The 16,073-nt window shown below is 42.8% G+C and overlaps 1 protein-coding gene across 12 annotated transcripts in view; it reads right to left on the bottom strand.

Annotated features, from left to right (window-relative positions):
• STARD13 (StAR related lipid transfer domain containing 13) overlaps positions 1-16,073 on the bottom strand; it is a 304,337-nt gene that overhangs the window by 10,858 nt on the left and 277,406 nt on the right. For all 12 annotated transcript variants that reach the window (XM_054825547.1, XM_054825554.1, XM_054825575.1 and 9 more), the window contains 6 exons: positions 12,601-13,979; positions 11,004-11,177; positions 8,646-8,805; positions 4,356-4,554; positions 1,088-1,295; positions 43-157 (listed from right to left, as the gene is read on the bottom strand). In XM_054825547.1, the coding sequence (XP_054681522.1) occupies positions 43-157; positions 1,088-1,295; positions 4,356-4,554; positions 8,646-8,805; positions 11,004-11,177; positions 12,601-13,979 (2,235 nt within the window). The remainder of the gene's footprint in view (positions 1-42; positions 158-1,087; positions 1,296-4,355; positions 4,555-8,645; positions 8,806-11,003; positions 11,178-12,600; positions 13,980-16,073) is intronic.

The following is a 16,073-nucleotide window of genomic DNA, read 5'->3' as shown; positions in this document are numbered from 1 at the left end:
ATTATGTGGCCATGAATAATGCCGTTTGAGTCTCTCGCTCACCTCAAAAAGTTTGTTGCATTCCATTATCATGTGAGCAAGTCCCTGAGTAGCTGCCAGGTTTTCACTGAGGTCCTTCTGATCTGGCTTCCCCGTTGCATATTTTTTCTGTATTACTCTGTAAGTGAATTCAGTGTCTCAGGTAAAAAGAGCTGAATCTTTTTAATATGAAAGCAAACAGCAGCAGGATGTTCAGAACACCAGAGAGAAAAGCCTATCTTCAGTTTTTATTTATCACAAAGACTGCTCAGGCTGTTGGGCCTTTTCTAAAGGAAAAATATTTACCTAAAATACTGTTGAGCCAAAGGTAAAAGCAGGAAAGTTTATGCGTGTCCTGCATTAGGTGTTGTACGTTTTGGAATGGACTTCTAACAGACCTGATGTACAGTGTTTTATGTTGTTACCGCTTAAAGCGCTTGCTCAGATGCTGGTTATACACATACACAATCATGAATCTCAGTGTATTCTGAATCAGATGGGGGAAAAAAAAAAAAAAAAGGTCAGAAGTGACATCAAGTTGGGACCGCTAATGTTTAGCAGGGTCTATGCCCTGTTAAGTCTATACTCACCATGTTACACACCATCTTAATGTGGCCTGAAATAAACTCAGTTTCCCAAGTGGCAGAATGTAGCCAGAAAATACAGAGTGAAAAACCACTCATTGAAATTCTACTTACTAAAATCCTTTAAAACATGGTCAGTCTTTGACTTCAACCAGAGCAAAATCAGGCCCTTTCCCTTCACAGAACCCAACATTACTTATGCAAAACTCACTGGTGCCCCACTGAAATTTCGCATGGAAAGCAGGCACTGCATATTCACAGCAGAGAGCCAGAAATGCCCGCTGAGCTTGTGGAAACGCCTTCTGCGCACGTGCAAGCGTGCTTCTGGCTCTGCTGCATGGGCTTTCCCCTCTCACTGAAGCCATGCCCTAGGTAATGTATGCTGGAAAGCGGATGCTCTGGAAAATTGTACCCTGCGTGCCTTTGGAAACACTGAAAGCATCATTTCAGGATATGGCTATTTGTAGCGTTGAGAAGAAAGTTACCTTGGTGAGCTCTCTTTCTTCACTATATTGAGATGGAAGAGGGAAGGGGCCAGACAAACAGCTATGTTCATAGGAGTCATCTGATTCTCCTCCACGGAGGTGACGTCGCTCAGGAAGCACAGCAGAGTCTGCAAAACCTCCCGGTTCTCATCGGACATCAGCATGATGGCTGCCTGCACCGCCTGCAGCCGCTGCTCCTTGGGGACGTCTGGGGAAAAGCAAGTGACCATTCGGGGGGGTCAATTGTGAGATCAGATAAGGAGCCAGGAACAAGATAGAGTTAGCACAAGCATTCACACTCTGGGAATGGCTTTCTGAAGAGGTGGATGAAGGGGCAAAGACCAGCTGGTTGTTGGAAGGATGTGGTATTTGCTCCTCCATCAAGCACAGCTCACCTAGCCAGTCTATGGCATTTTTCTGCTCATTTGAAAGGCTCTTCCCCAAGAGAGAGAATGAACTTCATTTAAAGTTTATGCAGGTAGAGTAGTATTTGGTACTTGTACCTTTAAATGGTATTTTTCAGGTTTCTTTTGACCCTGGGAAGACAGTTCCAAAGTCTTAGGGAAGCTTTGGGAAATTACACTTGTGTCCTAAACCATAAAAAGAGTTTCATGAAAGCGGTAATGGACACGCTTAAATAGCATCTCAGACAGATTCATTTCTAAAACTACCATAAGTTTTCTCAGTTTGGACTTGGACCCCTCCTCTGGGTATTACATACCCTCTGTATAATCGAACGGAAGAGGAACAAAAGTAGATTTATGGTACAGGCAACTGCCAGCTTTTAAGCTCTGCCTGCTAGCCTTGTACAAGCACCTTACTTTAAAAGCTTTCAGACATGAATGACAAACTGAACACAGCCCAATGCTTCCAGTTTTCTAGAAGCGGCAAGGCCAGGTCTTTCTGAGAAGTCAGAGGAGCCTTTGCTAAATCCATGCAACATGTCTTTTCTTCTCACATAGCCTCTTGGTACTCCCTGTGCTGTTACACTGGTGGGTCTAATACATAGAGAAGATGACTGGCCAGCCCTTCAAGTCATAGGTAAACATTAGGCAACCGAGAGTTTTAGGGAAATGGAGAAAGTTTAATCAATGCTATGCCATATAGACCACTACACTAATCATCTCATCCCCAATCATCTGCGTTACAGCAAGCCAAGCCAGTTTGGGTATATGAAAAAGGTCCTGGATATGTGAAAAAGATCTTCGGTGAGTCCCAGAAAATCAGAAATCCCTTGCCAATACACTAAGAGAGGAAAAATCCTTCCTAACTTCACATTAGTAATTTGTTAAACAGGATGAAGGGGAAGAAAAACTCCCAGCTACAGATTTATTTAATTGCAGACATTATGAAATACAATTGGTATCCCAGCAATTTGCAACACTTTTCTTTCTGTGAAAGGAGTTTTGTCAGTACCCTCTAAAACAGAAAAATAGATTTGTCGTTGGTTATATGGAAAAAACCCCACTGCTACTCATTCTTAATCCAAATATTGGTCTCCAGTGTCTACAGAGCTCATCTTTTCTTGTTCCCACCTTGGTTTAAACAGACCCATCCTCAAGTCTTTCTGAAATCTTTGAAAGTATTGGTGTACTTCAAGAAAATCTTTCCTAGCACTTTTTTCCCCCTCTGATCAGTGTAAAGAAGAGCTCCTCAGACTTCCCACTGTGGTTCTATGTAGGGTTACAGAGTCAGCGCGTGTCCCTTTCCACAGCGTTTCTTTGTTGGCTGGTAGCAATGTTTCACCATGCAGCCTTGTGGCTGTTGTGAATCCTATCGCCAGGCTCCCGACTCGGAGATGGGGATTCATTCTGGCTACAGGCCTAATAATGCCGATGACATTGAGATCTGTCGTATCTCTGTTCCTTTGACAAGGGGGTACTTTACTTGCAGTCTCTCCTGTGCCAAGATAGGACATTCCCAATTTTCATCAAGCGATAGTTTAAAGGTGGTTTCCAAGGATGGGTAGAAGATGTCCTTCTACCGGATAATCTTCTCCTTGGCCACTTCACTATGGAAACAACTGTGACTGCCATTTTATTAGCACCACAAATTTCTGTTCCTTTTCTGAACAAGCTCATCGATGTGTGTGTAGGCAGACAAGACCTGCAACGTGTAAGCAGGAAAGAAGAGGGGTAAATGATGGTCCAGGGCTAGGCACCGTTTCAGTTCCTTTGAGTCCCAAGACATCATGTATGACCAAATCCACTACACTTGTTTGTGATGCTGTCTCTCATATGCAGGATCACAGCATTTCTCTATCAGCTGCAGACACTGTGATGTTAAATACATTAGTGACTACGTGCCACAGGCAGATTTTTACAGTAAGGGGAAGCACGGAAGTAACTTAGATTCTTTAGCACTGGGATTATACAGTGTTTAAAAATGGCTTTCTATTGTTTTGGCAGCTGAAACGTCTGCAAGTGAAAAGACTAGACACACTTCTCTTTAGTGCTTCCAATTATTTGGCTTAGGCTGGCTGGGTACGCTTTTCTGTATCTGCCAGAGCACCGGCTGACTGGCCTTCAAAACGGACATTGTCAGAAAAAAATTCGAATTCCTCTGGCTTCTCAGTGTTTTCCTCATTGTTTGTTTCTCCTTACTTCAGTCTGGAGAAGAGATACACACTCATTTCCTGATTTATAGGGATTTTCATCATTCTGATGCATTTCAATCTCAGATTTTGCTGAAGACTGCTTGGGATGAAATGAAAAGAAGAAATCTTCCGTTTTTTTCTTTCCTCACATAGAAGCTGAGGATGTATATGAAAGCACCTTGTTGCTTGCACGTATATTTTATTGATTATAATGAAAAGGCAAATAATCAAAAGTCACAGCAAGGAAGGAGACTACACAGACTCATGTTCTCATGGTCAAGTACCACTTCTCCATGCCCAGAAGACTCACTGGTATTGAGATGACTGCATGAAATGGGCCCATGGTTTAAAGAAATTTGACACTTTTTATGTCCATGACAGCCTGTCCTCCTGGCTTCTTTCTGATGGTAAGGCTGACCTTTTCAAAGCTTCTCAAGATTTGAACAGTGTCTTTCCATTAAAATTGCTAATATTTTGACAGGGACACCTTTAGGCAGTTCTAAATATCTCTCATTGAAAGATTTTGAAAGCAGAGAGCTTCTTTTATACATCTTGGAGGTGAGCAGAAAGAATCCTACCCAGTGTTAACATACAAAATTTATTTACGATATATTATCATACAATATATAATATTGTAAAATTGTTTAAAATAATAAAAATATTGGAACTTACATTGGTAGATGTGTAGAAAAGTCTCTCCTAGCTTACTTGTGAGGAGAGGTTCCGGCAAGTCCCTGAAAAATTGCTTTACCATGTCTGCCACATCATATGCTGACTGGTCTTCATAGCTGACGTTTTCTGGGGAGCTCTCATTCATCTGCCGTAGGGCCTGGATCCGGGATTTCACTCCAGATTTTCGAAACAGACCCACCTTAAAAGGCACCATGTGGAATTGAGTTTAACAAAAAAAAAGTTACTTAAAGAATATATATATAAAAAAATCTGTTACAGGGGACTTTGATCATAACCAAAGCTTGGATTGCTTATTTTACTCTAGGCACAAGATAAACATGTGCAAATCATAGAATGGTGTGGGTTGGAAGGGACCTTAAAGATCATCTAGTTCCAACCCCCCTGCCATAGGCAGGGACACCCTCCACTAGACCAGGTTGCTCAAGGCCCCATCCAAATGTGACGGTCATGACTTGCCCACAGTCTCGCCGGGAAGTGCATGCTCTCACGATGGCACTGAAAGAGTTAATAAGGCTGCTGCTCTGTATCCCATTCTAGAGGGGTAGTTCAGAGTGCATGTGGTTTCCCTGCTGCCTGAAGAGTTTAAGCAAGACAGTCAGCTGATATAAATCAGCGTGGCTTGCTTGGCTTGGGTGACTGTCTGTTGATTTACTCCAGCTGAGAATCTGGTTCCTCATGTTTATTTGGGTATATATTTTGAAGACTAACAAGAAAATATTATGCTCAGCTAAGTAATAAATGTTGTGGCAAAAGATTAGTACATCCTGGTAGAGTTTTAAAAATCGAGACCAAATCTATTTTTTCCCCTTCCTGCTCTCTGCTTCCAACAGTTCCCCCAGATCCCACTGTAAACCCCAGTTTGAAAGTGGGGGCCACGGAGGGAGATTACTCGTGCAGTGTCACTTTTTTATCCTGTTTGCTTTCTGTTCTAAAGGAAGCAGTAACTCCTCAAATGATGCCTTCACGGCAGTGCTGCCCTTTTACATCCTTCATGCCAGTGGAATTCCCCCGGGGCGAATTCCTGAACCTCAACCACATTATTTATTCCCAAGTGAGTTTACAGTGTTTCATTTGGGAAGTGTTAGCACTGTTTTCCTTCAGTTTTGCAGGGGAAAAGGTGAAATATTGAGAAAGACCTACAAAAAAGGTGCATTTCAGGTTTGGAATTACAGATTTCTGTTCTTCCATGCCTGTTGTCTTGCTGGTGGTCAGTTCAGCTTTCTGTGTGGTGTAGTCCATCACCAAAAATGTGTAAAGGCAAGGAAATAATGACTTTTGGCCTTCTTCCCCTTACTTCTGCCAGCACAGAGTTCACGTAGGTCCCTCCTCTCCCTCAAACACCTCCCATGCTCAACTGTACGGTATTTAGGACTTTGTTAACTCACACGCTGATGACACTAATTACATAAATCACACACTCCACAACTCTGTGAGGGGATGTATTTATTTATATGGAGATGAACTGCTACTCCAGACTGGCTGTGAGCAGCTCTTCTGCTATGTCTTCTTATTGATGAATTTAGCCTTGCTCTTGAGCTAAATTTATGTGTAGGAAGTAGAGAACTGGAGTGTGCCCTGTGTACATCCTGGTGCACTGAATTGCTGTTCACAGGTGAAGCTCTGCTCTTCGTTCTGAGAAGAGAATACAAGAAAGACCATCTTGCTCTTCTCGTTTGGTTTTCCCTTTCTCTTCTTCTTTTTAAATGCCTTTTCCTCTTAGAGAGGAAATTCTATCCAAAAATTATAGTTTTGGCATGTGGTAGATAAATGTGAGAGCAGAGGCTCAGTTCTCTGCTGTTGATGGAAAGTGTCCTTGCTGGTATAAAGAACCTTTAAAAACTTCCAGCTAAGTCTGATTCGAGAGGTCAGACATCAAATCTTACCTGCGCAATCTCCTGCTGCACGTCATTCTGCTACTCTCAATCTCTGGTTTCGTTTAATGATATTTATCCAAACTCCTATTTCCCTTTTTCTTGGAAAATTCATAATTAATTGAAAGAGGACAGTTCTTCACTTGATAGAAAAAGATGTTTTAGGCTCTGTTCTGCAATATTACTGATGTATTCTGTAAATAAAATGGGACTATAAATCTAGTGATTTATCAGAGGTTAGCCTGGCCCAATCTCTTTATTATCCTCATGCTGCAGATCATCTGCCCTGCAAGTAGCCATATGATGCATGACAGAAATAAAGATGCAGTTGACAAAGGCAAAGCAGTTTCTATTTTACAAGTTGAAACTGAATAATATATCCAACAAATAATGGTGAGGCTCCTCCTACCATCTGAGACATTTCAGTGCCAGACCTTACAATGATTTACAGCAACCTCAACTTTACCAAGCACGTGCAGTAGAAGCTCTGATGCCTGTTAAGGACTCTAGACTGCCTTCTGCAGTGCACCGAAGAGACACGTACGCAAGATGCTGGGGGAGACTGGAGGCTGCTCAGACCTCTGCCCAGGCATTAACAGACTTTGAATTAAATGGGAACAAAGGGAGTGACTGTAAAGCAGAGAAGCTGAATTGCCTGGAGAGTTTTGGCCTAGAAAGGTTTTTGGTGGAAAGATAGTTTAAACGGTCATGATCTGTACTTCTCCTCCTTCATTTTCTATTCAGTATTTTCCCAATTCTACTCTGAGTGGAAACTCAAGCTGAGTTGAAATGGCCCTTCATGTGGCTCTGATTCTTACCAGCAAGTAAACCTTCTGTCTCGGAGCAGATGTTTGTCTGAGACTGCCCATGGACTCTCCTTCTGACCTCCTCAAATCCCTCAGGAGCTTTTTCTTTCTCTGTGGTTTTACCCTCTCTTTTACTTTCTCCCCCATCTATCCCCCCCTCTCTTTTCTCCTTCTTCCTTTTGCTCTGCTTCTTAGCGGACAAGCCCATCTCTATCCCCACATCTCCTGTTCCTCATACTTGGGCAAGTGTCTACTCCTCCAGTCCTGTCACTGATTCCAGGCTTGCTGCATCACTTTTCTTCCTGTACTTGGTTTCCCTGCTCAGATTACCACAGCGATAACCAGGCACGTTTGTTACTGAATATGTTGCTTCTAGTTGTCTCTATGCTTCTTCTATTAATACATTTCCAACAGGCTATTCCTTCCATCCCTCCACTCCTGTGCTACGTATGGTAGGCAGAACTCATCTCACTTCTCTTTTGACACCCAAGAGTTAGATGTCAAGGTTTGACCACTACAGAATCTCTTTACAGTCAACAGAGAAAAAGGATAGGAAGGGCCTGTGTATCCCCACTGTGTTCCCCCAAAGGGAAACAGCTGAGAGTCACAGCTCGGCATTTAATTTTCAGACTTCCATTATGGGGAAGATGACTGTCACCCAACAAAACAACCCGAACAGCAACCAGAATGGTGATCAGAAAATGGAAAGATTCCGAACTGACCACTTCCACCCTTTTCATGTGCTCAGAGCTAGGAAAGCGGCAGTCTGTGGAGTAAAATGCTGGTTGCTCCTTTTGAAATTACAACTGCCTAAAAGCAGTTATGGAAGAGGTCATATGACATGAGGTCAGTAATAGTAGAGAGCTGAACTCAGTGAGCCAGGGGGTTTCTCCCAGTCCTATGTTCATATCCTCATCCTTAGGGGAAGAACAGTAAAAACATGACTGGTATGTCCCTGCTCTGTAGCTAAAGACAATAAAAAAATCTGAAATACTTTGAGCATGAGGGTCTCCCAGCTGGCTTGTTGCAGCTAAGAACACTATAAAAGGAAATGTACCATAATGGCTTTGGCATTGAACCCCTGCTGACCTAACTCTATCTGGGTATATCTGACTTTGTCAACAGAATACTTTGAATATTTTGCTGAGTTTGCTCTCTATTCTTGGACTTTTCTTTCTTTGCTAAGCAAATAAAACCTTTGGTACCATATCTTGTGAAATGGTGAATGCAGTTAACCCTCACTGGCAACAGTCAAACATAAGCAGGGCAGATACAGGTAGAAGCTGGGAATCCTGAGCTTTGTTTTAATAGACATGAAGATCTCATGTCATTCTTTGAGGTAGGCTATTGTATGTAAATCAGCGGGACTGTTATAGCTACAAGAATTCAACAGAGTAGCTGGATACAAATCTGAAAACGGCAAACCATTAGTATTGGCACCAAGTCTCATATCACCAAAGGAGATCTGGGCCCAACATGAGATATAACAATGTTCAAATAATTCTGGTACTAAGTACAAAAAGCTTCACCATTGCTTGCTTAGGGTATCTTTTCAGAAAAAAATCTACTGAGTCTCTGAGTATAGTTCATACCTGATCTAGACAGTTGCTCCGTAAGTACCGTAGCGCTTGCTGTATGCTCTGGGGAAGAGGCTGTCCTGTTCTCTGGACGTGAACTATCAGAGGCACGCCAAAGACGTTCTTGTCCTTGTAGTCAGGGACTTTCATCCTCTTCATGAACTTTGGCACAGACCTGAAAATGAACATGAACAGGCTGCATGAAAATATCAGTATCTCTGAGTAACACTGCTGGCAGAAATTGGTAACTGGGGGCACCTCCTTTTCTGTAAAGATGGTGAAATAATGTTTAATGCACAATACATGGACACTTTACAATATGTATAACTAATGGATTTCTTGACAACTTTTATAAGTAGATGGCCTCTGGCTCTAAGATATAGCATAACAATCTACCAAAAACCTTTTACTACACAGTTGTCATCCAGCTGAAGCCAACATGGTTTAAAGCATCTGTTACGGACTCAAAGGAATGGCACAGTAAAGCATAGTGCAGAGGGTATCTGAGAGAAAAGGAGGTTCAGTTCTCTAACATGCTGAATGATTTTTATAGAACCGGTTACATGATTTAGTATTTCTATTGACTAACAATTTACAGTAATAATGATGGTGGGAAATCCCTATGTGCCAGATTCATCCCTGGTGTTATATGATTTATTCCAGTTGAGTAACTTAAGTAAAGCTGGTGAGCTTGCTTTCTTCCAAAAGTGATGGTGAAAATGAGAACAAACTGGATTCCCTTTGTGGGATTCATGACTGCAGTGGAATTAAAAAAGAAAAAAAAAGGATGAATATGACATGAAGGCGACAAAGATTTTTCTCATCTGTGTGGGAAGAAAATGAAATTTGGATTAAATGACCTACTGAAGGAGTACAGCATATAACTTTACAGCTATTTAGAGTCCCACTCTTACAGAAACATAGAATCATAGAATAGTTTGGGTTGGAAGGGACCTTAAAGATCATCTAGTTCCAACCCCCTGCCATGGGCAGGGACACCCTCCACTAGACCACGTTGCCCAAAGCCCCATCCAACCTGGCCTTGAACACTTCCAGGGAGGGGGCATCCACAACCTCTCTGGGCCACCTGTTCCAGTGCCTCACCACCCTCACAGTGAAGAACAGCAGGATCTAGAACTTGCTGTATTCTAGTCTGTTTATTTGGAGTTAGTTAAGGTGAGATACCTTTCAGTACAGATGTTGTCAGCTAGCCACAGGGAGCTGCACCAAAGGAGAACAGCTATCTAGGGGTTATTCTTACTGAATTTTACCTCTCTAAGGGACATTTAAAAAGAGTTAGCAGTCCAGACTTCCTCTATACCCACTGTGGAGTTAGGCATCTCTGGAGGGTGACCCAAACCCTCAGCCTTGGATAGAATGAGTTGCCTTTGGAGTTTCCTGTCTTTTTCCACTGACCACAGACAGCCAACCCAACTTGCTCAGATTAGACTTACAACTATTCAGAGAGTGAGGTAGATCTTACATGTAGTCCCTTGTATCAGTTTTTCCATTTCAAAGGCAAACTTCTCTTATCTAGCTCACAGCTGAATTTAGTGGGATTTTGGTGAAGCACTTTGAACATGGAAATCACAATGTAAACGTCATGTAATTTTTCTTTTGACTCAGTGTCTCTGCGTTTTAGGGAAAATTTCTGTTATCCTTTTGATTATTTCTCAGATACTTATAATCTCTTATCTATGCCCATTTCCATTCCAATATACCTCAGTCTGCGTGGCCCATTGGGGTTCATATACTATTAAACAGGCAGATTTCTGTAGCCAGTTGCTACAGAAGGAGCCACACTGCCAGCATTCATGTCCATCTGCCCTTCACTCCACGCTCTGAGTGGCCAGGTAGCTGTTACAGCTGCTACAGCTGCAAGCTCCCTCTAACGCAGGTCCAGGACTGGGCTGAAGCTTACATCTTTTGATCTGCAGAGAAAAGTCCCGTAACTGTTCTAATCTTCTTTTAAAGCACAAACAAACCAATACCTAATACGTGAAGTATCAGCAGCAGCTGTTTCTTTTCGAATCACAAAACGAATTCTGGGGAAGACTTACTGTAAACATTTCCTACTTTTAATCACTCTCTCCTACTCCTGTTTATTTTTCTCGAACTGGAGTGTTGTTGAGAGATGCCGGGGTTTTCTCTCTGTTAGAGAACAGGAATGAAGTCAGATCTCCAGGATCTATTTCTGACTTTGCCACTGAGTCACTAGGCAGCAGTGGATTAAAGGGGACAGTTTCAAATTCTACAGTTGAAGTAAATTGCTGCTTCTAATTGCATTTCCTAAATTTACTACCAGAATAACAGAATTAGGAGAAACTATTTTCTTCTAAAAATATCTCTTTTCCAGCTATCAATGGTACTCACCAGGTCCAGCCATGTTTGTTTGACATGGAGTACTTTTCCATGATGGCAGTGAGACGAAGCAGCGAGAATTTTTGCAGTAAATTCAGCTGGGCTGCTGACTGATTGCTGATGTGAAGTGATGCAATGGAGTGGCTCAGGCGATAAGAGATTTGGAAACTATGCCATCGCAACCGCCTTTAGCAAAAGAAACAATAGAAAAATCAGACAACTGCTTTAACTGGGCAGAAGATGGTATGCTGTGAGATAGGGCTGGGCAATATACAAAACATACGCAAAACATACACACATTATGGCTCACGGTGTGTCAACTGAAAGAAAATGTAGCTTGGAGGCAAATGAAACAATTTCATTTCAGTCTAATTTTGGAAATGCCCAAGCTTTGTTTTTTTAATGTTAGATTCACAAGCGGGTGTGGGTCCTGTCCACATACTCAGGGAAGCAGTGCTGCCTGCTGCGCCCTTTAGCCCACACATTTCCAACAGGATGTGGGAGATCCAGATTCAAATGTTCTCTCCCTGACTCAGAACCCGGATTTGATGCCTGGTCCCTCACCTCCCAGGGGACTGGCCTGACCACCAAGGTATTTGGGGATGAGGTTCTCCACATATGTCTATTATTAAATACTGAAGTATTTTTTGGAGAAGGGATTGAACCCTGTGTCTCCTTGGCAAGAGCTGTAACCACCAAGCTATTGAGCCACTCACATCTTCTCTTTACTCCAATGCACTTTATATATTGGATACATCGGAAAAAAAACCCCTCATTTCAGTTTCTTCTTTTGCTAAACATGAGTTCTGGCTCAACTCCTAAAAACTTTTGCACTGCTCATTTACTCAGTAGTTTCCTCGAGTTCACTTGCTTGTGATGGTGGTGAGCAAGCATGGGCAGTAGTAAACCATGGCATGGCAGAATCCTCTGTGAGGACTTGACAAGACTGACGGCAGATCAGAAAATACCAGGTATTTTCTCACTGCTTTTGCATGTACAAAGCCACCCTACACACAGCAGTACGGATCCACAAAAGCCTTTACCCAGGACCACGCTCCTTTGGCTCAGCAGGAACTCATCGCTCTGACTTAAAACAGGTCTGCAAACTATTAACAAAATCCCGCTTTTCACTTTTCATAAGAAGTTAATTTCATACCATCACTTCATCCCGTCACGTAAGAGACTGAGGCAGGGTAGGGAAAATCTCTTTGAGCGCAAATGGACACATTTTTAAACCAGACCAATGCATTAAAAAAGTGCACAAGGCTACTGACGCATAAATCCTGAGATGTGTAACTTAGAAGACAAATTGAAAATACATCCCACACCATATACAGGGTCCTACCATGTAATCAATGGCTCACGAGAGAAAAAGCTGCCTTAGTTTGCTCTGTTAAACCAATTCTCCATTGATCCCACATAAGAATTTCCATAGCAGGATGTCCCTTCTCCCAGAGTCCCACCCTTCCCGGGGAAGTCGCCATTCCCATACAGGATGACTACAACTGTAATGGTACCCTGTACCTTCTGACTCCCAGGCTGAGCGCCTCTGCTTCATTATGTCATATTTCACAGCCTATGGATTTGTGTACAAAATTTTGCTGCCTACCTGCTTGGCCTTGTCAGTGATGCTCCCACCCCAGAGTCTCTCCTGTCCCTAACACCAGTGGCTTCGGATTCATTCAGGGATGTTCCATCTCTGTCCATGTCACTTGGTGTGGTCCGGCCATCAGAAACAGAATTTCCTTCAAAATCAAGAGTGATCTGTGTGGGTGACTGGAAAGGCAATGCCGGAGATTCCCTGACTGACACATCATCAACTGGCAGACCTGGCAACACATTCTTTGACCATCCATCTACCACCTCCTGGAGTCCATTGACATGATGCAAAATGTCATCTAAATGAGGAAAAAGGACATCTTTCTCTAAGTCCAGGAGGTCCCCAGTACTAGCATACAAGTGGGAACCTGGCACATTGTCATAAATACTAATTCTGCTCTCTTTAGGACAGCAAGCCATCAATCCGGACTCTTTTGGAGTAGAGCAGTTCTGCTTTCCCAGAGAGATGCTGCCTGTCCTCCAGTTTACACTGTTACTGTTGTCCGTAGGTGAGAGGCTTTCAATAGAAAGTGCCTTTGGGAAGGTCCCTGGTTTGTGATCCTTGGGAATATGCACAACCAAGTTCTCTTGGGAATGAAATTCATTTTTGCGGTTTTGGTCCACCACTTGCCGTAAGGCTGTTCCTGCCAGAACATCTAGGTCCTCCAGGTACATCCCGCCTCTCTTGTTTGCTTCGTGACATTTGCGTTCCTTCAGACACGGTGTGCTCACCCCACTGCTGCTGTTTTCCGACTGACTGCTGTCACTGCTGGATTTGGCAGAAAAGGAAAGTCCTCTTTTGACTGAATCTTGTCCCAAGTTTTGGAGATCGCCATTGACTATCTGTACACAGTGCATGTCTTTCAAGGATTTGGGCTCATACTGGAGAACAGGTCCACTTATCTCTAAAGGACCTGTTCTTCCTGAGCCTTTTAGTTTTCCATGCACACCTTTTGCTTTTAGTGTCTCCATGCGTTTTAGAAAGGTTTTTGCTTTGGTTCGTGTTGGTTTCTCATTCTTCAGGTTGTCCTTGGGGGACAGGGCGGTGTTTATTGCAGTGGAGTCTTGCAGCAGTGTGCTTTCTACATCATGCTGGCCAGAGCAGTCAAAGGTCTCCCTGGCAGCGTTGCTGGTGCCGGATTGACTCCTGTTGTCACTTCCTCCACTGCTCTCGCTGTGAATAGATGAGACCTCAGGTTCACTCAGATCTGTAAGGACGCTCTCGCTGCTTGTTGTATTTTTCATTTTAATGTCCCCAGAAGATCCACGTCTGTCTGATCGGTGAAGCAAAGCATCAATGTCGTCCACCCGAGACCATCGTCTGCTGGTTCTTTGGAAAGTCCATTTATTACTGATAGCACAGAGGTCTTCTTCATCTGAATCTTCACTCTGGAAAACAGCAAGTGGCACATGTTAAAAGCAGGTGCTTTTATTCATTATTTGAATTAGTGTGTGCTGCTCCATGTGAGCAACAGGTAGTAAAGTCTTCCTGAACCTAGTTTATGAAAGATTGGTCATCAGTCCTTTCATAACAGCCTCTTTCATTTAATTGTAAAGACTGAAGTGAGCAACTTAACAAGTAAGGAATAAAAGCCTGCTCTATGTTAGGGAGCTGATAAGTCCCATCAATGCCTCTTGGCTTCTGTGGGGCGGGTTGCCTGTGCACTGAACTGTGTAGGGTTGATGCCCATAGTGACTGTTTAGAAAAGAAAAGGATTTTGAAAGGTCCAAGTAGAGGGATCCTGACTTGCAGGGATGGTGTTAAGATACACACAGTAAAGATTGTGAGGTTGCTGGGTAGTACAGCAATGTGAGCCATTTAAGAAGCCAGAACAGCAAATACTCAATGCCACACTTAGTTTTGCAGTGAGAACTAAGTAAACATCTATAAACTTCACAGGCCAGGTGCATCTAACAAGATTTATGTTTCAGGAACATAACTACAGATAAATAGCCACGATGCTTAAAATAACAATAAAAAAAAATAAATATGGGGAGGTATCGCTTAGGGTGAGCCTCAGCACAGGCAAAGGAAGGCAGCCAAGGCAGCCATGGAGGTGTGGGGAGGAGGAGCAGCCAGGCTCAGTCCTGGATGGGGCAGCATCTACAGCTAGGGTGAACTTTCCTACAGTGACAACCACTATATTCATTGCTTTTGCCATCAGAGGCACCCCAAACTTGAGGACCTCCAGCCTGCCCCGCTGTCTCTGGCTTCCCCCGACCCCTTCCGAGGCAGCAGCAGCCCCACAGCCCTTCCCAGCCTCATCCCTCAGCCTGGGGCAGGCGGAGTTGTGCTTATGTTTAGCAGCTCCAGGAGCTACTCTGCAATGCAGACAACATACGCCTTGAAAAAAAATTTGGATGAAAAAGCTCTCCCTATGACATTTTTCTCATCTGTTTGCTCAAACAAAAAAGATACATCTTCAGCATGAAGCACGCAGTGTCGAACTCACTGTTCTCTAAGGATGCGAAGCCCACAGTTGCTAATGAGTATCCTTCCCCTGACTTTGAACCGGGTTTATATCGCGTTATTCTTGTACATTTGTTTTAAAGCAGAACAAACTAACTTCACCTACATGACATCCAAACAGCTCTTCACATTCTTGGAAGCAGTATGAAGGCAGTAAAATATGACAGGCTGTCAGACTAAAATGAGGTGCTAAACCAGAAAGACTATTTTGGGACTGGAAAAATTCTCATTTTAAAAGTCTATCATTAGAAGTATTTTTCTACGAAGTTTTGATGGCAAAGTTATCTCCCATCTCTGACTAGGTGTCCGCTGGCCTGTCTAATTGAAAAATGTAAACCAAATTTTACAAGAACGCCCAAACCCTTAAATAATGTGAAACCTCAAAAGACGGAGATTGGGATCAGTAGCACGCCAGGTCTCACTAATACCATAATCTTTTGCCAGTTTATCACTTCAAGTTGGCCAGATGTTTTAGATCATATCCAAACCATAAAGCAAAATATAACTATGAAATTTTGGGTTTAGTCATTCCTCTTTTATCTGTTAACATGGAGGTGTGCAGTGCCCCTGCAGCTGATGTTAGTTCACAGGAATGAATGGAGATCTTAGTTCTGCAGCTAGCTAGAGAGAAAAATTAAGCAGCTAGTGAAGCGTCAGGAGAGGGCTAGAAAAGGCTAATTCTGTTTTGGCCATTTTGTCTGCAGGGAAGAAATGGTGTATCAGACAACTCTACCTTCATTTTAGCTCCACAGTTTGCAGTGTGCATATACGGAGTGAAGGACTGCACAGACTCAGGCACTTAAAAATCCATCTATTGTGGTCTTAGTAGTGCCACAAAGTGGATATTTTAAAAACCGCAAGGGTATGTACTTTTAAATATTTAGTAGAGATAATTATATCTACAAAGCATACCACTGCTGAAGCGTTGATGGCACTAGCCAATAGGATAAAAATATTTTTTTTTCATTTGTTGTACATCCCAAAATGCCAAAGGGACCTTAAAGAAGATTCTT

This window comes from Grus americana, chromosome 1 (assembly GCF_028858705.1).
Source record: "Grus americana isolate bGruAme1 chromosome 1, bGruAme1.mat, whole genome shotgun sequence".
Taxonomy (NCBI): domain Eukaryota; kingdom Metazoa; phylum Chordata; class Aves; order Gruiformes; family Gruidae; genus Grus; species Grus americana.
This window is presented reverse-complemented; position numbering and strand designations above follow the sequence as displayed.